Here is a 25,218-nt window from a genome sequence, read left to right on the forward strand (position 1 = left end):
AAGTGTTTTGACGTTGTCAGAATGTCCCACGTCCACATTTGTGACATCCAAAGTTCCGGTTGTTTGAGTTGAAACCGGTTTTCATCCTGAAATTTGAAGACATTTAGACTAGCGAGAGGTTTGAAAAAAGAAAAAAAGGTTGAAAACAAAATGTTTCAAAACTATCAAAATGAAATGTTCCAAAATTACATAAATAAAATCTTCTAATTGACCTAAACCAATTTTTTTTTTTTTTTTTGGATTTTCAGTTCTCCAAAATTTTTGAGATTTTGACTCTTCTTCCCAATTCGGGCTGGGAAATTTTTTTGATGTCTCAAAAACTCTCCTTCTAGGGGAAAATCATTTCCTGGCCAGCTCTAGTCACTGCTGTAAAGGGGCCGGGCTCGGAAGACTTTCTCTTCTCATTAGACTCCAGGGACACCTTGTGTCACCTCTGGTACCCAGGGCAAAGTGGGTGTGAATAGCTCAGAATGGCATTTGCTTTGCACTGGAGGAGGTGAATTCCCAAGGCACAGTGCAAAGGAAGGATCAGGCAAAAGGTCTTTGGAAAAGAAGCGAAGTGCGAATTGCTTCCGTGGGTGGTTGTTGGCAGCAGCTTCTAGACCCATCTTGTTCCGGAGGTAGTGCTCAGATTTAGCAATCCTACTCGGCACTCACATCCTTCCTGCTCTGGCTGGGCTGGGTGCAGAATTATGGATATTTATCTGGAGGAGAAACATGCTGGCCCCTGGTTCTATTTTTTTTAAATGGATTTAAACTGATCAGGCTAGACTGTGCATTGCCCGCAATAGGAAATGATCCATCACCTGCAATCCCAGGTAGAATCCTTCTCGCCTTATCCAGAATTCCTCTGGGGGAGCACCAGGGAGATCTCCTGCCTTTTGAAAGGTGCAGCTGAGGTTCCTCCAGCATCCAGGCGGTTCTGCTGGTTGGGGTGAGGAGGGGGTCACCTGGCACACCTTGCACCACCTCTGCACAGCCTTCTCGCACTGGGCAGCTGAGCAGCGCCTGTGTCCTGGTCCCCACCCATTCCCAGGGCACATACGTGCATGCGTGTGCCCTACTTCCCCTGTCTGCCCTTGCTAGCACCTGGTACAATCTGCTCCTCAGAGCTGATTCTCTGTAAATGTCCTCTGTCCCACAAACGGAGCAGCCTGTTACCATGATGGGAAAGTGATGGCACAAGTGAGGTCCACCGTTGAGAGCATAGGGCTGCGAATCAGGACGCCTGGGTTCTGACTCGCTGCCGGGCTCTGGGCGAGTCACGTCCCCTCTCTGTGCCTCAGTTTCCCATTATAAAATAGGGATGTGGATGATACTGACCCAAGGGAGTGGGAGAGTCCAATCGAAGGAATGCGTGTGATTGCTCTGAGATTCCCAGGGAAGGTTTCTCAGCAGCCCACGGCATGACCATTATTACTGGGGATCTGTCCGCGGGGAGATGATGGGGGTCGGGGGCAGAGGGTTTGTAATAAGGATATTTGTTTTGCCTGTTTTGCAGAGTTTCAATGTTCTGACTTGGTCTAAGATGAAGGTATGGAAGTTTGCAGCCATTGCCTCGATGCTCCTCAGTTCCATGTTGTCCATTTTAGTTTGTAGAGACATGCTCAACAGAAGCCGGAAATACAGCCCCTTCCCTTCCTCGCCGTCAAGGTCAGCCTCCTCTTCTGCCTTGCCTGTAGGTCAGCGGAGATCCCCGCGAGCCCTGGAGCGCCGTGACCCGCTGATCTCTCAATGTAAGCTATAGCATGCTTTGCCTTGACTCCATCTGCTCAGAGCCATCTCGCTGCTGGCACTGCTGGGGGAGAGCGTTCCTTCCCCAGGCCCTGGCATACATGGAGAGGGTGGGGTAACGGAGAGCTACGGCTATGCCATGGGTTTTTGTTGCAGCGTAGATATACCCTGGAGGGTCTGAGCCTGAGTCAAGCCAAGACCCAGGGTTCAAGCCCCGTTGCTTTGCAGTGTAGACGTGCTCTGAGTCCTCCAAAGAGAGAGTAGAACCTCAGAGTTACGAACGCCACGGGAATGGAGGCGGTTCGTAACTTGGAACAAAACGTTAGGATGGTTCTTTCAAAAGTTTTCAGCTGAACCGTGACTTAATTCAGCTTTGGAACTTTACTGGGCAGGAGAAAAATGCTGCTTTCCCTTTATCTTTTTTAGGCGTTTCCCTTTAACACGGCACTGTACTGTATTTCCTTTTTTTTGGGGTCTCTGCTGCTGTCTGACAGTTCACTTCTGGTTCCAAATGAGTTGGGCGGCTGACTGGTCAGTTCGTAACTCTGGTGTTCCTAACGCTGAGGTTCTGCTGTATCCTGTCCCACAAGCTGACTTACTTTGTCATCTGGACAGTCAAGTTTTCTCACACTGCATCACGAACAACAGGCTCGAGCAGGCACATTTTGGGAGGGTGCTAGGAAGTCGGGGATACGACTGGTTGGATTCATATCTGCATAATGCAGTGTAGATGCTGGTGCCCCAATCTGGGACCCGGGGTTCAACAATTCCTAACCTGGGGTTACAAATGGGTGTAGATGCTCAAGTCCTAGGTTAACAAACCCAGGGCCTGTTAACTCAAGTTCTCCTAACCCAGGGCTTCCATTGCAGTGTAGACAGACCCTGAGTGTCTGAGCTGGGCCACGACTAGGTTCTCAAGCTAATTAAGCTGCAGGGATCATTGTGTTCTCTGCTCATCCAAGACTGACCCCTCCAGACAAGGGGTTTTGTTCCTCTTCTGCTTTACCCGCGGCCTCCTTATCCATGGTGTGACAGCATGTGGTTTTTCTTATTCCGCATACGATGGACAGCATGCGATTAAAAACATGATCAAAACCAGCCCGCTCTCTTTAGACCCGGGGCTGTGGGCCTGCAGCTGTAACCAGCTGTGCTCTGCTCCCTAAAGCATAGTCAGAGTTGGTGGGTACTTAGAGAGATGGTCTTTCCAGGAGCACCGACATGCTGGTAGGACCTTGCACAGAAGGTGGTGAGCCAGTGCCCCGGGATGGTGTTTGTGAGATGGCTGCTGCCCTTCGGAGGAGCAATGAAATTCTGGTTTTGACCTCTGGTGTTTACCACTTTCTGTTCAGGCTGAGGTTGCTAGGTCCTCATTGAATTCTAGGTGGGTTCACTGAGAGGGAGTACGGTCTGGTGGTGAGAGCAGGGGATTGCAAGTCAGGAGATCTGGGTCGGCTCCTGACTCTGCCGATGAAAATATTATTTGTTGTATTATTCTAGCACCTAGAGGGGTCCTAATCATGCCCCACAACCGCATTGTGCCAGGCGCTGCACAGACACAGAACAAAAAGACCCTCTGTGCCCCAGAGCATTCTCAGTCTAAGACAAGAGACAACAGAGGGATACAGACAGATGGGGTAGCACGAGGAAACAATGAGACAGGGTTGGTCACGATGGGCAGTGTCTCAGCACGTCAGCAGCCTGGCCGTTGTAAAGTTTTATGTAAGTATCACAGTCGAGGAGAAATTTAAGGAGGGATTTAGAAACATAGAAGATTAGGGTTGGAAGGGACCTCAGGAGGTATCTAGTCCAACCCCCTGCTCAAAGCAGGACCAATCCCCAACTAAATTATCCCAGCCAGGGCTTTGTCAAGCTGGGCCTTAAAAACCTGTAAGGATAGAGATTCCACCACCTCCCTAGGTAACCCATTCCAGTGCTTCACCACCCTCCTAGTGAAATAGTGTTCCCTAATATCCAACCTTGAAGGAGGACAGTCAGGTGTGGGTTTCTACACTAAGTTTGGCCCAGACGTGAGGGGAAGCCTTGCTGTGTTCTCTGCGTGTGTCTCTCGCAGGGGGTCTGTGCGGGTCCACGAATGGTTGAGAGCCTGGCTGAAAGGTGCTAAAGGAAACAAAAGTAAAAATAGAAAGTTAGTGGCAATGCTGAGAGTCAAGGGTGGCCTCGTACATCCCATTATCAGACAGCCCCTGGTTTCCGCTGGTTATAACTTTGCCAGACTTTAACCGTTGTGGCTGAAATATTCCATTCTTGATCTCTGCAACTGGATGAATTGCTTTGGTCAGTTTCACTGAAAATGATTCAGCCCTTTCCAAGCTTGAGGCAAAGGGAAAGTCAGATCGTGTTGGTAACATTAAAGAGACTTTTCAGCTGTTTCTTTGCAGAGTTCCGGCGTGTCCATGCTTTGGAGCAGGGTCATGAAGTTTGCTGGGGCGATAACCTTTGGGTCACAGATACAACTTTTTGCTGTCCTTTATGCCTTCTTCTTGCTTCTTACACCCCAGCTCTGAATTGAGGTCTGTGTCTGGAAGGGTTAGATGCCGTCTGCTCTGAGGATTAGGTTGTGATTTTATTGAAGTAAGATGAGAGTCAGGCCCTGAGAGTTCACACTGAGGGCAGAATAGCCAAGGCTTGTTATAGTGTATAGTTTGATCCAGAGTGACAGCTGGCTTTAATGGTGTTAGAGCTTTTGGGTCTGATCTGAACTCACATCAGTTTAACTCCTATGGGCCAATTTTTCCTCCCACTTATAGCTGTACAAATCAGGGGTCACGCCTTTGACCTATGTTGAGTTACGCCGGTGTGACACTGGAGTGAGATTGGAATCATCTCCTTTGATTCCAGCAGAGTCATTCCTGCTTTACCCGGCTGATTAGATCAGAACCGGGCCCTTTATAGCGACAGTTCAGCTGCCCAAGACCCAAGCGCTGTGATCCCCATAGATTGGTGCCACATCTCTTTGCTTCCTGCCCTCTTTCCCATGCTTTGATTGCTTGTGACCCCTGCACGAGTGGGAGCACGCTGTGCCCGACCCGTTCACTGCAGCACAAGCTTGCCCGTTCCCCTCTCGCCGGAGGAAGCCGTGATTCCTCCCAGCGTCTCCGACGTGGCTGTGTGCAAGGCATCTGGAAGTCATGAATGCAACGGGAGTTCGTTTTATTTATTCACCCAATGTTTGATTTTTTTTTTTTTTTAAGCATGCACTTTAAGTGTCATGCAGTGAGGGGCGGCCTGAGCTGCTGCAAGCTGTGAAAGTCTGGTAGGAAAATAAACAAGACAAAGTGAGGGGTGTGGAGACCAGGAGGCGTTCCAGCAGAATCCTGGAGCGGGATTGGAGTTAGCTTGGAAGAGATATTGACCTGATCTTTTCAAACCAAGGAGCAGGAAGGTGGGATGGGGGTGAGGGGACAACATTCCTTTAAAGGAGCCTTTTCCTTGTGGCTCAGCAGCGGAAGATCATCGTTCAGTAGAACATCCCTGCCCACCCTGGCTACGTCTTAGCCAGGGTGAACGAGAGCACCCAGCGATTTGCTTAGGCCTCTGTCATGGGCTGCTCCCTCAGCTACCCGGTGTGCCGTGGGCCTGGCCCGTTTGTGCGGTCTCTTATTCACAATATACACACAGTCTGTTACTTTTCCCCACATGTATCTGTAATCTCTGGATTCCCAGCATTTCAGGACATAGTACAGGAGGAACCTTCCACCCAGCGTTCCCCATCCCGCCCAGCCCAGTCTCGGAGCTCCCCTCTTACTTCCTGCCAATTCTCGCTCTTCCTGTGTTGAGCTGATGACTTCATTAGCCTAATCCCTGCCCCCGAGGGTCAACAATCCCCACCATAACAAGTTAATTGCCTCCGATTAAGCCTGTAACTGTCTCGGTTACGTAGTTACCTCAGGGCATGTCTACGCTACAAACTTTTGCCAACTCAAGTGAGTATATCGCTTATGCACAAACACATTTGGCTCCTTGTGTCAGCACTGTGTGTGCTCACCAGCAGTGCTTGTGTCGATGCCCAGTGCAGTGCACCATGCGGTATCCCAGGGTGCAACTCACCACCAATGGTGCAATGGTGGGGCAGAAACAAGTGGCGCGGGGTGACTGGGACCGCAGCGTCAAGGTCCCATCATGCGACTTTCTCCACCCCATAATGCTATCTCGATCCCATAATTTTCACGCCTATTCAGAAAATCCCACAAACCAGCGTGGGACTTGTTGCTGTCCGTCACCTCTGCTCTGAACACCTCTGGACTATTGCCATGAGAGTTAGACGTGTAGACTTTAAGGCTAGAAGGGGATCATCGTGATCATCTAGTCTGACCTCCTGCATGTTGCAGGCCAAAGAAACGCACCCACCCCCTCCCATGTCAGACCCCTAACCTCTGGCTGAGTTACTGAAGTCCCCAAATCATGATTTAAAGACCCTGAGTTACAGAGAATCCACCATTGACACTAGTTTAAACCTGCAAGTGACCCATGCCCTGTGCTGCAGAGGAAGGTGAAAAACCCCAGGAAAGGCGAAAGCCCCCAGGACAAGCACAGGATTGGTGAGCCTCCAATATTTGAGAGCTATGAGAGGAGTCGCGGGGAACATGATGATTCCTGAAGGGCGGATTGCTGTGGAACACAGCGAGAACGAGGTCGAGGTTTTCGGTGGCATTCACAGAGTAGCTACAAACAGTGACTTGTGGGATCTCATCGTAATGCAGGTGTAGGATGATGAGCCACGGCTGCAGAACTTTCGGATGCTCAAAGCCACATTCCTGGATCTGTGCACCGACTCGCCCCAGCCGTTCAGTCCAGGGACACAAATGTGAGAGCGGGGCTGACAGTGGAGACGTGAGCGGCCATCGTGCTGTGGGAACTTGCCCCGGCAGATTGCTACCGGTCAGTGGGAAATCATTTTGGAGTTGGAAAATCCACTGCGGGGGTGGTTGTCATGCAGATGTGCAGGGCCATCTTCTGCTACGCAGGACTGTGGCTGTCAGCAATGTGCAGGACATAAGGGATGGATTTGCAGCAATGAGGTTATCGAATGGATCACTAGACGGGATGCAAATCCCTATTTTGGCACCAGACCCCCTTGCCACAGACCACATCATCAGAAAGGACTGTTTTCCTATGGTTATGAAAGAGCTGGTGGATCACCCGGGATGCTTCACCTACATCAGAGTTGACTAGTCAGGGAAGGTGCATGATGCCTACATCTCTAAGGAGACAGGACTGTTCAGAAAGCTACAAGGAGGAACTTTCTTTTTTTGGAACACAGCTTAAGGAAAGGGAAGGAACGTTCATGTCCATTTTAGCTACACATACATCAACCATGGCTCTCCCAGGTCAGCGTAGGTGAAGCTGTGGTTTTCCTTCACGTCCCCCTGTGTAGAGGGGTAAAGTAGGGATGTGGTTCCTGATGCCACGTGGAATGTCGCAGGGTGTCGGGAGCAGTGACCATGGAGTTCTCCAAGGTGAGTCTGGGATTTTTGAACCTGTCAGTCCACAAGCAGCTGCAGCCTCTGTGTTTGCTGCTGGAGAAGACCCATTATGTCCTGGTGCATCTCCCTCTCCTTTTCCTGCTGGGCCTCCTGCGCATTTCTCCTGTCCGTTCTTTCCTTCTACATGCACTCTGCTATACTCATCTGCCACCCCTCTGTTCCTGGTCTGTTGCAACATTGGCTTGAAGAATCTCGCTGAACAGGTCAACCCGGGTCCTCTTCTTTCTCCTTCTCTGACTCAGGTGTGGAGGGAGAACCCCTCAAGGCCGCAACAGCATCAGCTACAGATGAAACGCGCAGAGGTACCATGGACAGTAGAGTCATGATGGAAAGCGGAAGTTAAGATTCAGAAGTCCCTTCCCCTCCCACAGCTGTTGCTGACGTCCCAAAGCCGCCCGGGTCCATAGGCTGCTAGCCCGTTTGCTTTGGCAGGCCCCTTGGCAGTAATTGCTGAGTGGCGTGGGAATGTGTCCTACCACAGAGGAAGAAATAAGGCTGCCATGCCTGGAGACCTTTGGGAGAGGATTGCAGAGGACTTCCATGAAAGTTTCATTGCGATCTCTCAACAGGATTCAAGGGGCATCCCCGGGTACGTAAACAAACCACTCCACACACACCCATCCCCTCGCCTAACTCTGGAGGGGCACGAACAGCAGATAACAGCCCGCCCTCTCTTCCTGGTGCCACGACCTCTCCTAGTGCAAGCAAACTAATGAAAAGTTGATAGTCATGTCCTGCTCAGTTGGGGGCGCCATCGCGGTAATGGGGAATGAATTTGCACACTTGTCTGAGGATCCTTCCCCTGCATCGGGCTCATCCATGCTCGAATGCTGGCGTCTACTACAGTGGCATCTCAAACAGGTCCTAGCTTGCAGGGCAGCTGGACCTCCCTGGCTCTTCAGAGGTATCCATGCTAGTGTGTGGGGCCTCGGGTTCACAGCAGCTTCAAACTGTGAACTGCCTGTGGCCCACCAGCCATCCCTGGAGTCCCTTCCTCGCAGGGCATACAGCTGTGTAACTGTGCAGTGTGGTGTTGGGAGGAGAGGGTGCCCCATGAAAAGAATCTTCTCTAGCAACATGGGTTTCAGGTTGGCAGATTTGGAGCAGTATGTGCAATGTAATGTAAAAACACCCATGTGCATGTAAACATGCATGCCCACTCCAGTGTTACTAGTCCACAAAAAAGTAAATTTCCTTTTCCGTATCCTAGAAGTAACCTGTAGATGAGAGCTGGTCAGGAATTTTTCGATAATGGTTTTTCTTTGGAAAATGCTCCTTTATCTAGATGGTTTCCTCAGGTCTAGCACGTAACTGAAATAGACAACCAGTGCACAGTCCCAGAACAGACCCTAGCCCAGGGGTTAGGGCATTCATGCGGGCCGTGAGACAGGTGCAGGGCCTTACTCCGAATCAGGCGGAGTGGGGATTTGAACGGGGGTCTCTCACATCCTAGGTGAGCACCTAACCACAGGGTATTGTGGAATGGGTCTTGCGCGCTGTGGTTTTCCAAAAACGGTTCTGAAGGTCTCCATTTCATCCCCAAAAGGTTTGAAATCTACTTTTTACAGACCAGGAAAACCATTTCCCGACCAATTCTACTGCACGTGGACTCAAGTCAACCGGAGCTGAAACAAATAGTTCTGATGTTTAAATAACATGGGACTGTGGCATTCTCTGATCTGTAGAAGAATTAGAATATTTTACTGCCAATAGCAACAGTGGGCCAAACCCCGACGGCCTTACTAAGTTTTTACTCCTGCTCAAATCAAAGCGAGTAAGGACTGAATAAAACCAGGAACTGGCCCCACGGGAATGCTTGGAATTTCTAATGTGTCTTTCACCTGACGATCACAGATTGCAGGCATTCATTAATTAACTGACACCGAGATTATGTCACCCACCCTTGAAACGTAGCTGCTTCTGGGATAGGACACCACAGCTGGTTAAGCCCACCCAGCTACATCACCTAGCAGATCAAGACCCAATCCAAACTGTTGTATTCAAGTGAAACTGCAGAGGGAATTTCGCTAAACGGAATGTAATTGCCTGAACTGGAATTGGATGCCAGGGTTAACTCATCCCTGATTCTTACAGAAACTGCCACGAGTGGTCAGGACTGGAGTTTCACATGCAGGGGCACCGGAACAGGGGGGGCCAGAGGGTCACGGTGCTCCCACTTGTTGAAAATGGATGGGCCGCCTCTTCCCCCCAAGGCCCTGGCCAGGCTGGCAGCTGGAGCCTGGCCGGGGAGCCTGGGCCGCTGGGGGAACCCTCCACCTGCCTTGGACGGGAGTCCAGGGGGTGGGAACATAGGCTGGGGGCTGCTCTCAGCCCCACCCCCCACCTCGGGCAGGTGGAGGAGCCCACCCAGGCTCCCTGGCCCCGCTTTGGCTTCTGGCTTGGCCAGGGGTGGAGCCTCGGGGGGGGAAGAGGAGGGGCATGGGCAGGTCCACAGAGCAGACAGCGGCCCCTGGCCCCACCCCCTCACTTTTGGGAGGGCTTCACCGCCCCTGTTCACATGTCCTATAAAAGCAAGCCCCATGCTGGCCAATATTAACTCAAAGGGAAATTGCATTGGCCAAAGCATCTGGAGGTCTCCTACCCAAACACCTACCCAACCACATGGTGCTTAGCTTAAGGAAAGCCATGGAAACACAACCCAAAGTGAGGTCGCTTTGGAAATGCTAGGACGTATAAGCTGCATCTGCACTGGGAGTTGGCTGAGGGGGTGAGGCGGGGAGGTGGGTGCATTACTGGTATAGGTCAACCAGCCAATCCTTTCAAGTGTAGACAAGGCCTAAGGCAGCCTCACCTGGAGCATTCCTGTCTCTTGGGCCCTGGCCACATCCTCCAAGCCAAGAGCATCTGTGCCACCTGGAGCCAGCTTGACTCCTTGGGCTGAATTGGAAAGCTGTCGTTAAAGCCTCTCACTCTGAGGTTGAACCATTTTTCATCCTGTTTCAATAAGACGCTTCAGTCCTGACTCATTCTTGTATTTTTTTTTAACTCTCTCACCCCGTGAGAGAGGGACCCCGTGGCCATGGAAACGGGGTTCTGCCCCACCCAAGCCAGTGGATCAATGAGCTCGAGCTGACTGCCTGGGGCGGCGAATCGGCATACAGGGCATTCGTTGATGCACTGGCTTCTGGCTGCCTAGCAGGGTGACTCCCAGAGCTGGAGGACCCTGCCTCTGCAACCAACCCTCGGGTGGGGAGAACGGGCCCTTAATTCGTGCTGCCTTGTATTCTCGGGGGGGGGCTGCTAGTGGGGACGGGTCCAAGAAAAGCATTTCCCCACGTATGGATCTTGGCCCCAGTGAACCCGCTCCCCCCGCACCAGTGACTGGGAAGGTGGTGGGGGCCAAAGCTGACACCGAGCAGCTGACTTCCATAACCTCTTGCACAGCTCTGCTGGCTTTTCGTCCCTTTCACCCCCACAGGCCAATGGGATGACTGGCACCGGGCCCTTTTCCAAAGGGCTTCTGCTACTGGCTGACTGAGACCAGTCATTAGAATGTGCATCCCCCCAAACCCACTCCCTCCCCAGGGGCTTGTACGTGTCGTAAGCCGCTCTGGGCATGCCGTTGTTTGCAGGCATTCGGAGAGGTTGTACACATCCGAAAGCTCAGTCTCCACAAAAGCCGTGGTCCCCATAAATACCGAGCTTCCGGTTAATTGCTCAACAAGTGTTAGAGAGGCCAAGGTGCCGGTGGCCTCTCCTGGGATGAATTCGTTCAGCCCTTAGGAAGGACTTCAGTAGGAAGGAAGTGGACTGGGGCACTAGCCGGTTGCAGGGCATCAGGCTGGTGGCATCTGAAAGTCGTCGCTTTGCAGCTGCTTTTCCTCCATGAAACGGGTTCGCTCTGTCCGCCTGCAGCCCCACGAAAGGGGCGGATCCCCCCCCCTCCCGTCCAACCAGACTAGACGCACCGTGGTGTTGTAAACTGGTTTAGAACACACTCAGGCTCTGACTACACTGGACCCAGGAGCACCTTTCTCAAGCGGGCGCCTCATTCTGAAGGATATGCCCCAGTTCAATGACAGGCGGGGGGCTCAGTGCAGGGCTTGTTGTGGGAGGGTCTCTGGCCTGTGTTGTGCAGGGGACCGTACTAGACCATCAAAACAATCGCCGTGAAGGTCGGGGTTCTGGCTTCCCTGGGTTAAACTGTACAATAGGCAGGGCCCAAACCCCACTTGCACTAGTGCTTAAACCACAATACTTGAACTGGTGATTTTTTTTCAGCCCTAGTGTAGATAAGGCCTCTGCTCTGCTAAATAAAGCGGGCCCATCTGACCTCTAAGGAGCAAGCAGGGTGGAGGAGAGGGGTGAATGTCAGCCTTTGATGGTGCTGGAGTTTGTCTGGGGCCAGTTTTCCACAAGGCGGGTTAACCAGGCAGGAGCGCGCCTGTTTCATTGTGCAGGCCAATTGCTTCACAAGCCGAAATGCTCGGCAGGTAATTTGCTGACTTGAATGGAAGCTTAGATTTGGGTAGAACGTAGTCAACGTTTCAGAGGGGCTTCGCAAATTATTGGAGCCTTGATTTCCTAACACCCATCACTTTCTCCTGTCCCTTTTATAGGCTCTTTCCTGCTTGTGCGTGCAGCCTGGGGACATGAAGATGGGGGGGACCTATGAGATTTAGGAGCTTAAGTCCCATTGTAAGTAAATGGGACTTAGGTTTCTAAGTCACTTAAGCATTTTTTGAAAGTTTACCCACAATCCGTAGAAATATTTGGGGCTGGGATTTTCAACGGAATCTAAAGGAGTTAGGTGGCCAGATTCCATTGAGATCTGGGTGGCTAGCTCCCGGGGCTTGTGCTTGCCGTTCCCCGCTGCCTGGCTCGCTAACCCCTGTCCCTGTTCTGTTGCAGACAGTACCTTGTTTGAAAGCTACACGGAGGGTGAAATCCGGCAGCTGATCTCCACGCTGGTCGAGAGGTACAGCCAGTCCATGAACTCCGGGGGGCATGAGCTGCCGCTCTTCCCCAAGCCTGGGAACCGCATGAAGCGAGCCCGGGCCCGCCACAAACCCTGCGCCCTGAAGGAGCTGGAGGTGAGCGTCAGCGAGCTGGGCCTGGGCTACGAGTCAGACGAGATCGTCCTGTTCCGTTACTGCACTGGTACGTGCGAGACAGCCATCAGGAACTATGACCTCTCCCTGAAGAACATGAGGCTCAAGAAGAAGATCAAAAAGGAGAAGGTGAGAGCCCGGCCTTGCTGCAGGCCTCTCGCGTACGACGACGATGTCTCCTTCCTGGACACTTACAACCGCTACTACACCGTCAACGAGCTGTCGGCCAAGGAATGTGGCTGCGTGTGAAGTGGGGAAAGGGAACCTGGGAAGGTTGATGTCTGGAAGGCAGCGCCCAAAAGCCAAGAGGGCGAGGGCCTAAAGGGACATTGCTGCGTTCCGAGAGTGAAGGGAACTAAGAGGGGACCCAGGCTCCGAGAGAGTCAAGAAGGCAACTGTTTCCAAGTCTACCTCAGTTCTGTGGTTGGACTCTAGGGGCAACAGGGAAACTCTTGATGCCGGGTTGTGTTTTGAGAGAGATCGAGGGGCCTTTCAACACTTCGACAGGTGCCTCCGCGCTCCCCCTGCCAGCCCGGTGCCCCTGAGCGTTGGGATGCTCTAAGAAGGAGGAGCTGGGGAATGGAGAGGTAGGAGGAAACACCTGCTGATTTCCTCAGGGATGCCGGCATCAGTCACAGCACCAGCCTGGCATCCACATGGGCTTTTATTTTATTGCTCTCACGAAGGGGTTTAGCAGGAAAGTTTTGCTGGCCAAGTATTTCGAGTCCAAAAGGTGCCAGTCGCCCTTGTCTTTGGATGCAATTGGGCGGCCAGCTCCGGAACTGCGATCCAGTTGGAAAGGCGGAGTCAGATTGGCATTCCTAGTCCTACGAAAACTGAGGCCTCTTCTCAGAGGCTCCCCTCCGAGACGGATTGCGGCCTAAAGAGAATTGCTCCAGGGCATGGAGTTCACGTGGATGGAACCTTTTTGGGTGCAGATAAATGACTGAGCGGTCAAGAAATATTCTTTTATATCCTAAGATCATATCTTACCCTTATTTTATTGTAGACATGCAGTATATTCATGCTCTGTAAATATACAGGAATATATATATAGAGAGAGAGAGATAAATATTGGTGGCAATCGCAGAATACTATCATTCCTTCACAGCCATTCTGCCAACGTTCTAGTGAGGTCAATGGACAACTATTGGATGCTTCCCTGGGCCAGGATAGTGATCTTAACAAACTGTCCAGTTGGTGGTTTTAACCAGAGAGAGGGGGAGGAAGAGGATTGGCGTGGGAACATGGGGCTGATGAGAATTTCAAAGCTGCCTTAATTTTTTAATAGGAACTGGGTGTTCTGATCTCCTAGGCAGCCTTGAACATCTCAACTTTACCATCCGTCATATTGACATTCAGGATGAGGCATTGAGGCAGTCAGGAAATGTGATGGTTGAGAAAGAAGCCATAATTTCCCATGTTTCTACTGCTTTGAGCACCTCCTTTGCTTTCCATCTGGCAGGCCTTCTAGCTTGCTGAAATAAACCACCATGCCCCTCCTGGGACTAGCTTTGCAGGGACACGGCAATAGAGTTACTGGTGGCCGTGCTCCAGCTCTACACTACAAACTTGCAGCTATCGCGCTTCCGGTGAAGACGCTCTAAGCGGACGACAGAGAGCTCTCCTGTCAGCTTAATAATTCCACCACCGCGAGAGGCGGCAGCCATCCCTGTCTACACGGGGGGTTGTCAGTATAACCACGTTGCTCAGGACTGTGGATTTTTCACATCCCTGAGTGGTGACGTTATACCGAAGTAAGCGTGTAGTGTAGACCTGGCCTAAGACCTGGGTTTGCAAAGGAGTCTCAGGGCATGGGTAGACTTGCAGTTGTAGAAACCCGCCTTCGGAGACTGCAGCAGGGAAAACGCTGCCGAGTGTTTACACTCTCAGGTGGAAGCACACTGGCATGGCCACATTAGCAACTCTTGCAACGCCACAGAGAGCAGTGCATTGTGGAAGCTATCCCAGCATGCAAGTGGCTGCAACGTGCTTTTCAAATGGGGGGTGGAGTGTGACAGGGAGTGTTTTGTGTGTATGTGGGGGGGGGGAGAGAGTGGGTTTTAGGGGGGCTGAGAGCATGTCAGCATGCTGTCTTGTAAGTTCAGACAGCAGCAGACCTCCCACCCCCCGCCTCTCTCTCACTCGCTCAAAGCAAGCAGCATTCCTCAGTAATGGTTCCTTTGTCCCAGAGCAGATAAGCAGCCGGCTCTCAGAAACGGAGCTTTGAAAGGGTATATCCGCATTCCTACAGCGAGTTCAAAACAATGACAAAAGTGGCCACTTGACTTAAGGGGATTATGGGACGGTCAGTCAAAGCGCAGTAATTCAACACCTCGTTCACGCTGGCACCATGGCGCTCCAGCGGGGGCGCAGCAAACGTTATTCCACGCACCGAGGTGGAGACCAGCCGCGCTGTAGCCGCAGAGTCAGAGTGTTCTATGTGCCTTGCCAGTGCGGACGGGTAGTGAGCTAGGGCGTCCAAGGCTCCTTTATTGCTCTGTAACTCGCAAGTGTAGCCAAGCCCTTTGGCCTTGTCTACACTTCAGGGTCATATCGCTTTAACTACACCAGTGTAATTAAAATGGTCCAAGTTCCCTAGTGTGGACACGCTTATACTGGTATAAAGGTGCTTATATTAGTATAGGGAAGGAGAATAAACTATAAAGCAGCTTTTATACTAGCATAACTGTGTCCACACTAGGAGCTGTACTGGTGTAACTATACTGGTCAAAAATCACACTCCTAACCCCAATAATTATACCAGTACAAAATCTGTGTATAGGCCACACCTAGGGGAGTTAGGCACCCAAATTCCATGGAGTTTCATGCAATGGGGATGATTAGCCAGTAAGGCTGAGAGTGTTGACGCTGCCTTGGGGCTTCCCGTTCATTTTGAATGGGATTTGGGCATCGAACGCCAAATACCAGCCTCGGACTCCACTTTCTCAGAGACCAGGGTGGCTGTTGAGCCCAGCCTTCCAATTGGCTCTGCAAAAAATGGGGGCAGGAGGGCACTGCTCCAGCCTGGGCCGTCCTTTGAAAGGAAAAAGAGTTCCCTGGCATTCAAACACAACTTTACCTCAAATGGGACTTTTTAATGGACAAACGTTTGGTGTTTTCCCTCCCTTAGGGCCTGATCCAATTTCCACTGAGATCAGCAGAAAGCCCTCCCCATCTCACAAGAGCTGGTATAGGCCTTCACATCCATTCTAATCACCTCTTGTTTGGCCACTCATTGGAACGAGCTCTTTCCCACCTTCCTTCTCATCCGCTTTTTGTCTTAAGGCTCATGCCAACCTACCGTAACTGGATCAAGTCTCCATTTCCTCCACCGTCGCTGGTGTCAGGTGACCGGCTCACCCGACCAGGTTGTCCTCAGTGCACCTGGTAAAATGATTTAGAAACACTCTGGAGTAGGAGAGATGGGTGTTGCCATAGGATGGCGTTTTAGTCTGAGGGCTAGGGACGCATTGGGTTGTGATACAGCAGAAAACCAGCACGATAAAATTAGGATACATATCAGCAATAACATCCTAGCCGGAGCTGTAATAGAAGATCAATGACGACCAGAAAGGCTGGATCCCAATCCAGAAGCATTGAAATCATCAGGTCCATCGGGAGCTGCATCTAGGGTTGCCAGCTTCATAATATTTCAAAACCGGACCCTCCAGCAGGAGTGACAGCACCTCCCCTGCCCCGTCTGCAGTTGCCCAACACAGGTAGGAGGTGGCCCTGGCTGAGTAGGGGCTGGAGCGGGTGATGACTCGGCGCGTCCCTGCCTCCCGCGCCCGCAGTAACTGGATTTTGGCTGTCTGGTCAGTAGATCTGACTGAGCACTGTCATGTCCCCTTTTCGACTGGACTTTCCAGTCGAAAACCAGGCACCTGGCCACCCTAGAGCTTGCACCTCTGCAGATAAGATGGGGCTGAAATCCACAGGAGTCTTAAGAACCCAACTTACAGTGGCCTTTGAATGCAACAAGTGATTCCCATTCACTTCAGTAGGGTAGAGTAGCTTGTATCATGGGTGAGAGAAGAACCAGACCCTTTCTGTCTATGGTTAGCGTTTACAGCCTTGTCAGTGTTGTTTACTATGTGGGGAAATAAATGAGACTACAGACTTTTGCAGTCTCTGAACAGGCTATATTTGTCGCTTGGAGTAGCTGGTTTTCTCCTCTTGGCTCCTTTCCCAACTAATGCAAATGATAAACAGAAGGAGAATATTGGTGTCATGTACTGGGCATTCACCAAGACAATGGAAAGCTAACAGGCCTGGAATTCTTTGATTGTTATTGACTTCCCTCTCTTTTGCTCAACCGTGGGCCAGACTCTGATCCCAGATACAACCGATATAAATCGGAAGACACTCCACATTGGAGTAGCAGAGATCAGAATCTGGCCCGCTTGTTTCTTTTTCACAGCAGTCAGGTAAAATGTGTTTCTTCCTTCCTGTTCGCATAGATAATTAGCAGCTTCGGCTGGGATTTGCAAAGGAGTCAAAGGGAGTTAGGCACCCAATTCCCAACAAATGTCAAGGGGGAATTGGGAGCCTGACTTTAAAAATCCCAGCCCATAATGTGAATGGGAACCAAAATGCTTCTTGTGTGTCTCTTCTGCGAGACACGAAAAATGTAACATGGAGAGTAAATAGCATAGATTTCTGACCCCTGCCAAAGGTCAGGCTTTTTTGCGTTGGATCTAAAAGCTGCTCTTAGCTGAACGGAGCCAAGATGTATCAAAGCAATATAAACATCATCATTCAGCAGGCTTTGCCTCACTTGTACCCTGCTCCCATATAAAAGGGCTGCTGGGCTCTGAAACCCTAATCTTTACCCTCACCTTTGAAAGAGGAGGCCAGCTGTAGAAACTGACCGGAGGAGAGGGGAATAAAGTCCACCTGTTGGATTTGTCGACACATGTAAAACCGCCGGTCAGTTTGCAAAAAGGCAGTTGTTTGCCACAATGCTTTGCTCCTACCGGGTTGACACATATCCAGCTTTACAGCCCATGTCTAAAGCCCTAATGGGGATGCGAACACGGTGCACTGTAAAGTCTCTTCAGCAGCAGGCTTGGCTAACCCAAGCTCCCGCTAGTTCAGAAGTGGCAAAAGCCAATGTGCATATTTTCTAAAAAACAATACAGTGAATGTAGCAGAAGAAGTTCCACCTCCTAATGCAGGCTGTGCAAGAGAATTCAGCCTGAGGCTATGTGGTGGAAATCCCCTCTTTGGGGCTTATTCTACAGTCACTTACACCATTTTTTACTCCCGCAAGTCTGTTGTTTAGTGGGGTTACTGCTGATTTGCACTGTGGTCCATGAGAGGCGAATTGGTCCCTTTAAATCATTCCACCTGTGTCTCAAGCCTTTGCTTTTCATTTTATTTGATGTGCCAAATTCTGTGATGTCTTATGCCAGCCCCCACAAGCCCTGATGCAACTCTAAGGAGCTAAGATTCTCCACTCACAGGAGCAACTGTGTTAAAGTCAGAGGAGTTGCATCAGTGTGAAGTTGGTGTTAGTGACTGGAGAATCCAGTTTACAGGCTTCCTGGAGATTGCCCGAGGTATAAATCAGATCAGAATGTCACCCAGGTGCTAGGAAAATCAAAGACACCTGTGATTTTTATGACTGTTCACTGTAGACAAGTGTGATGAAGATTAGCACTTTGCCAGAATCAGCATAGGGTGATATTTACGTCTGGGGGAAACCTGGGATGCTAGCATCGGTCAAGAGATTCCATGTGTACGTAAACTGAATGTCACTTTTGGAGACAAGAAACCAGATGGGGTGGACCACTGGAGCGTGGCACTTTGATAATCCCTGTGGTCCGTGGCAGAGCCCTAGGGAAGATCAGTGCTAATTTCTTCCTGGTTTTCATTTCCTTTAGGCATGCAGAAAAATTATGATGGACGAATTGATGCAATGTGAGAAGTGGCCATAGTGTTTGGGAGCGGTCGTTTAAGACCCGAATAGCTCTTTGTTTTCCTTTGCTCTTATCCCCCTGCTGTTACATCTGCTAGTCCTGGCTATTGGTAGGAACAAGAGTTTGGTTGGGGAATGGCTCTTCTTCATGCACCACCCTGCATTCGCTTGTGAACAATGGGGGTTTTCCCATGGAGTCAGTGGGTGCTCGATCGGGTCTGCAAAGTGCTATTACAGAGCTAAGTATTGTGAAAGGTAAATGCTTGTCAGTAATGATTGCAGGTGCAAAAAATCTGGATCAATTCATTGTGGGGGGGCCGAAAGCTGACAAATATTCAATGGATTTATTCCCCGCAAACAGTCTGACCAGCACTGCCTACACAATTATTGTTTAAATTATTGTTTCCAAGCATGGCTTGTGTCACAGTCCCAGTTCTGAATGAAAAAATCACCTCATACGGGTTCAGGCCGTGGGCCTGGCTGGCAGATAAAATAGCATTAAACTTGGGAGCTGTGATCACGGCATGTTCTATGTTCAAGAGATAACAGACGCGCTCTTCCGACTTCTAAAAAAACGGAAGATGAGTAAACGGCCTCTTGAGCATTTGGTTCCCATCCAACTCCACTCTAAAAGCAAACCTGGTTTTGTTTGCAGTCTCCGGTTTAAAAAGAAAAGATGATCTATGGCTGGGGCCAGAATGTCACAGACAGGGAACAGGGGTTCTGTGGCTTGGTTTACTGGGGTAGGTCTTCATTGCAGAATTCACTCGGGCGGGAAACGGTTTTCCCATCCCGCCAAAATTTTTGAGATTTCGAAATGTTCCCTGTTCCACAGTGTGATGAAATCGAGACCTTTTGGAATTTGTCTTGGAAAACAAGAGAGAGAAACACCCAGAATAGCCAATAGCCCACTCATGGAATATGGGGAGAGCCACTGTCCTGGTCTCCCCCAACCACCCCAGGACTATGCCCTGATCACTGGGCCGTTGGCTACTCTGGGAGATAGCGGGAGTAGGTGTCTCTCTTATTTTCTTGTGAGAAACCTTCCCGAAACTAACTCTTTCCTGGGAAAACTTTTGGTTTCAATGAATCAGCATCTTCTGACCAAAAAAACCCACTTTATTTTCCACCGAATGCATCCAATGAAGTGAGCTGTAGCTCACGAAAGCTTATGCTCAAATAAATTGGTTAGTCTCTAAGGTGCCACAAGTCCTCCTTTTCTTTTTGCGGATACAGACTAACATGGCTGCTACTCTGAAACCTTTTTTTTTTTTTAATTCCCAACCAGCTCCACTTGAATTATCTGCATGCCAGTTGGCTCCTTTCATGTGAGCCAAGCTTGACTGAAAGCAGCCACACCACAAGGTAACCCTCAAGCGGCCATGTCCCCACTGGGGCCGCACTCACACGTGTGTGGCACAAAGACTTCTGTGGATATTTATCCCATAATGCCTTGAGCCTGCACTAAGCAGAGCTGCTCTGACACTGATTTCCTAGTGAATTCTGGGAGAGCTTCCTGTCTGGCCGCACATGGGGAATTGTGGGAAGGCTCTGGAGGAGCAGAGGTGTGGGAGTGGCCGTACCCTGCGTCCACACTACGGAGTGGCTGTGTTAGCAATTGATGAGTTGTGCTCACTCGAGATGTGACTTATAACCCTGGACAGGCCAGCTGACTGCAGCTAAATGCACCGCCATACTCCAGTGAAGGCTGTCTGTGTGTGGCTGGGACTTGAGTTAGGGGAACACTCAACTTACCTTCGCAGGGAAGACAAACTCTTATGGTCTGATCCAGTGGAAATTCTTCACATCGGGCTCCCATTGAAGTCAGTGGGAATTGGGGGGAAGAGTTTGGTTTACACCGATGTCAGTGGGATCACACCTGTTTTAAGTGGTGTCAAAATCAGGCCCAAAGGCCAAGATTTTCAGAATGTCTCATAATTCTGGGTTCCTGACCTGAGTTATCTTAAACAACCCTGATTTTCAGCAAGGGCTGAGCTGCCCTGTTCTCCCCGCTCCGGAAATCAGGCCCCCTAAAGGTGTCTCCAGCGGGGCACTGAGGATTGCTGGTCACAACAGAAAATCTTGGTCTTTCGAGCTGGATTCTGAAATCACTTATGCTGGTGTAAAACAGGGTTGCCAGTTTTGGTTGGACGTGTTCCTGGAGGTTTCATCACATGACAGCATCTTGAATTAAAGCGTCCTCCTTCGTTCCTGGAGACTTCCAGACAATCCTGGAGGAGGGCTGGCAACCCTTGTGTGAAACAGAAATGGGTCCAGTGAGCCAGCATTATAACCTGTGTGAGTCAGAATCAGGCCCTTTGAGTTTATTCATGGAGTACGACTGTTTCCTATATAGCAGTCCAGCTCTTCTCCCTCTCATTCCAGAAACCCACGCTGACACTAATGTAGAGATGGGCTAACTCACGGGTCAGTGAGAGCTACAGGTCCCACTCTGGGCCTGATCCACAGAGGATATGTCTGTTACTGCCCTGGCTAGGGAGTTTTAGCCCCAGCTGTAGCTTCTGGCCTCTGTAGGTTCCCCGCTTCAGATCCCCAGAGTACCAGCCAAGGTGGCAGGTATCACATAATTCTAGAAGAGGATGTGATGAATAGACATGTGGGAGACTTAGATTCATAGATATTAAGGTCAGAAGGGACCATTATGATCATCTAGTCTAACCTCCTGCACAACGCAGGCCACGGAATCTCACCCACCCACTCCTGCGAAAAACCTCTAGCCTATGTCTGAGCTATTGAAGTCCTCAAACCATGGTTTAAAGACTTCAAGGAGCAGTTGTAGTGAGAGGCATGGAAACAGGAGTGAGACAAGGAGCGAGATGGTTCCTATTGGTTGGACCTTGGCTCTGATGTTGCAAAGGTGCCACAGAAGGAGGGACTGTGGAGTGACATCTCCTGAGCCGATCTCAGTTTCACCCCAGAGGAGGCTGAATTTTGGGGGGTGGAGTGGGAGTGAATCCTTGTGTACACTGGACCAAGTCCCATCCTCAGATACCTGCATGTCACTTGTATGTGTCCAAGGGCAGAATTTGGTCACCGTTTGTACAATGGGTTAGTGTAGTGCTTTGAGATCTGGCTGGCTGGCCGGCACTGAATCGTTGTGACAGGAGGGGTTGCCAAGGAAAAGCGAAGTTTCATTATATGGAGTGTTGAGGCCATCCATTAACTCGGAGCTACAGCTGCCCTGTTTGCCTCAGTTTTCCAGGCGATAGTTGAGGCCTGCTTTTTCTCATCTTGAAGCTGATGAAAATGTTCTGATCTATCCGAATGCCCAATAAAGCCTTTGAAAGCCTTGCTGACTGCATTGTCATTCTGGCTACCAACCTGCTCTAGCCCAAGGCGATTCCGCCTGGCGTTTGCAGGCAAGGCGTCGGTTAGTAAAACCCCTTTCCAAAAATCACAGCCCCATTGTTAGTGAACAACCAAGGAAATGATTCAGGAGCACAGCAGAGGGCACTCGAAGGCCTGATCTCTGCAGTGCCGTACCACAAATGTGGCCTGCTTAAATTGGTTTGGTTTGATTACTTGTTTGAATGTGAGTGTTAAAGTTTGGGTTTCAGAATGCAAGCTCCCTCCCTTTGTTTATCCACGGATCCTCTCGCCAAAGGATTTTAATGTGTGTGTCTCTGTCCAGTGCTGTATTTGGGGTCATCACACAGAGGAACTGTAAGTCCCTCTGTTTGTGTTACATAATAATGTTGCTCAATCGGTCACATTCCGGGTGCTCCTCCATTACTTATTCACTGAAATCTGGTTTTAATAGGCTCTCTTTCTATTATTTGACAAATGCTTCTGCTTCTCCTTCTCGGCTGCAGTAAGAGATTTTAGGCCGCCCAAAGAATGTCTAAAATGCAGAAAGGGCAAAAGGATGGAAAATTCTCTACATGAAAGCAACATTCAAATCTGTCGCCTGGCTCTTTCTTCACCACCCCATGAATTATTTATTGTTAATAACAGTAAACGGCGTGTAACATCTGTTATGAGGACAGGGGGTGGGGGGGAGGTTCCCTGCAACTTGCATATCTGTATGCTGCAGATCGGCCATTAGCTTTAAATACTACCCAGCAATAAAGGGCGGCGAAGATATTTCATAGCGTTTGAAAAATGACAAGCTTTCCAGGCACGACAAATTAGGAAAAAAAAAAATTCTGGCAGTTGTGATCAAGCATGAGCATTGGATTATTTTACCCTCTTCTGTCTGATAATGAGCTACAGCACAATTCACTGTGTTTTTGCTACATATCCATAGCATTGGCCAGTGCAAGAAGGATTGTGAAGTTAGGAGACTAGTCCTTCTGTCATTAAGACCCGTTGCAACTCCACACTAGTGACAAGATGCAGTTTGTGAGGCTGCTGATGATCGCCTCCATATTTTTCATGATCTGAAGGCCGTGGCTGAAATACTGAGGCTGGAATTCTTGACTTAGTAAATTTATGGTGAATCCATCCTGTCCAAGTCAGTGATTCCATGCTGCTTTTTGCCAGAGTTCTCCAGGGGGCTGAAATGGAGTCACCTCTGATTTGCATTGGTGTATGTGTGAGAAGCAGCCCTATTTCATTGTTTTCATTTGAGTGAAACCATTGGCAAATGGGCTATTCTTTATTTAAATAGTTCCAGAAACTTTTTGTTAAATCGGTTTGCCTAATTTATGAAGACAAATTATTTTTAGGGAGGGAAAAAAATCTGTTTTCTTAATAAACAGGGTTACTGAGTACTTTCACTGTTGGTTGAGCAAGGAATACAGTTATGGCATAGTCCCAATTTCAAAGAGGAGAGTAGTTTCAGATTAATTTAAAGAAACACAATGGGAATGGGAACCAGCATTTCCTTTCTCTTTGTAAATTACACAGGATCAAGTTGTTTTACTGGGTTCCTCCTAGTAACCATGGTCCATTCTTCAGCACTGGTCAATTTCATTGGTTCAACCACTTCCATTCCCGCATTGTTGGGCTTGAATGACCAACTGCAAGAAGTTGATGCAATGCATCTGTATTTGAGATGATCTCTATTTATTCAAAGTAACTTATGTTATTTATTTAGATACTGTAGTGTGCAGTCGACATAAAGCATTCTTTCTTTCTTTTTTTTTTTTATTTATTGAGCAAAAATGGTGCCAGTGCAGTTTACATTTATTACATTTTACCATTTATTTTGAACAGTGAATAAAATGCCGTATGATTTTTTTAAACCAACCTAAAGCCAGGTGTGATGCTGTTACATACTTACGACAAGGTGAAAATAAAGTGAGGATTGTATTGATTTCTGTCCAGTTATTTTCTTTCACTTCTGTCTCTGTCTAATCAATGGCATTCATTTTTTGCTATTAACTTTGCAACAGCTAGAGCTGGGTAAAAAGCCGAACAAAGCTGCCCTTATGGGAGCCCTCCCTGTAGACTTTATTCACATGGACCTCACTTGGCCCATTGGGCAAAGCTTTCAGAGCAGGGGAGAACCTGGTCCTAATTTGTATTAGTGTTTAAGAAGTTCTTTCATTTGTTCAGTCTCAGTGCAGCCAGCTGTTCCCTTTGTTGTCTCTCTGGCTGCATCTTCCAGTGGATAGCATGTAAAACTAAGGCCTGGTCTGCACTTAAAAATTCGATCAACTTAGCTTCCTTGCACAGGGCTGTGAAAAATTTTTGCCCTGAGTGCCATGTATAGGTCAACCTATCTCTGTAGCTGCAGGTATGTTAATGGAAGAATTCTCCCACTGACCTAGCTACCGCCTTTCAGAGAGATGGATTAACCACATCAACAGAAAATATCCCTTCTGTCCACGTAGGAATTGTCTACATTACAGCTCTACACCAGCTCAACTACAAAGTCTACAAGCTAGAATTCCTAGGGTCCATTTCTGACTCTGCTCCTGACTTGCCTGAGGTTACACAGCATGTCCAGGCATTTAAGCTCTCTGTCCTGCCTTTTCCCCATCTGTAAAATGAGGCTAATAATACTGGCCCTTCTGTGTAAAGCTCTTGGAGATCTATACCTGAAAATTACCACGTATTACCATATTATTCAGGATCCTTTTCAGCAAGTCTTGAAAGAATCTGCTTCACTATTTGGCAGCCCCGGCGTTTTGGCGTTGTTGGCAGCAGAGCTGGACAAAGAACTGATGTTTCAGTTCGCTGGTGGTTTTGAAATATTAGAAAAACTGTTGAGCCCAGTCGAATCGAAACCAGAGTTTTTCACAATTTTTCGCAAATTGAAAAAGTCAGAACAGTTTTGCTTTGGGGTCAAATGGAACATTTTATTCAACCTGAAATGAAACGGTTCGTTTAATTTTCAGGCATTTTAACCTTCTTTGAAATAAAAGCAAAGGAAATGAAGGGATGGGTCACAAAACCAAGGAGAAGGAGGGGGCGGCCCACTTCTACCCAAAAGCTAGAGCACTACCATGGGGCCTGGGACTTGAACACCTCCTTTGAGCAGGGACTTGGCGCCAGGATTTCTCTCCTCCAAGGAGGCAGCACTCACCACTAGGCTAGTCCAAGCCGGGTTGCTGTCAACCTTTCCTGTTGAAGCTGTTCCACTTAGTATAAATAATACTCCTGGGGGGAATTCTGTGCCACTGTGCATGTGCAGAATATATGCCTCCCACCGATTTCTTCGCTTCTCCGCAGAAAAATGACTTTCTGATGGGAGGAAAAGGAAGGTACAAGAGCGGTCATGCAACTCTCCCCAGCAGTATGTTTCCGGTGCCCAGAGCAGCTGGCAGAGAGGTAAATCACTGTGGGGGATGGGGCGGGACTTGGGAAGACCTGGATAGTGGCTCTTACGCTGCGCCAGGCTCAGCTGCTAGTCCCAGCTGGGCTGGGGAGGACGGGACTTACTCTTCCCCTGCACGGCATCCGGGGCCATATGAGACCCACCCCTAGATTTCTCCCCCAGCTGTAGGAAGCTCTGCATACTCTCTTCCCTTCTCTCCCCAACCCCGCCCCCGTGCACTTCCTGCACCCATCATTCCTC

General features: G+C 49.4%; 1 protein-coding gene across 1 annotated transcript; it reads left to right on the plus strand.

Annotated features, from left to right (window-relative positions):
* Nucleotides 1–1,507: 1,507 nt before the first annotated feature.
* Nucleotides 1,508–12,600, plus strand: NRTN (neurturin). Its single transcript, XM_073323729.1, has 2 exons — nt 1,508–1,736; nt 12,111–12,600. The coding sequence occupies exons 1-2, from the start codon at nt 1,529–1,531 to the stop codon at nt 12,557–12,559; spliced, it is 657 nt and encodes a 218-aa protein (XP_073179830.1). The 5' UTR covers nt 1,508–1,528; the 3' UTR covers nt 12,560–12,600.
* The last annotated feature ends 12,618 nt before the right edge of the window (nt 12,601–25,218 follow it).

The sequence above is a fragment of the Lepidochelys kempii genome, chromosome 25 (assembly GCF_965140265.1).
Source record: "Lepidochelys kempii isolate rLepKem1 chromosome 25, rLepKem1.hap2, whole genome shotgun sequence".
NCBI lineage: Eukaryota > Metazoa > Chordata > Testudines > Cheloniidae > Lepidochelys > Lepidochelys kempii.

What these genes read in the sequence shown, in the direction of transcription:
- NRTN (XM_073323729.1), top strand. Translation starts at nt 1,529, where the DNA reads ATGAAGGTATGGAAGTTTGCAGCCATTGCCTCGATGCTCCTCAGTTCC. An exon ending in TGACCCGCTGATCTCTCAAT is followed by an intron (nt 1,737 to 12,110) that starts GTAAGCTATAGC and finishes GTTCTGTTGCAG; the next exon opens with ACAGTACCTTGTTTGAAAGC.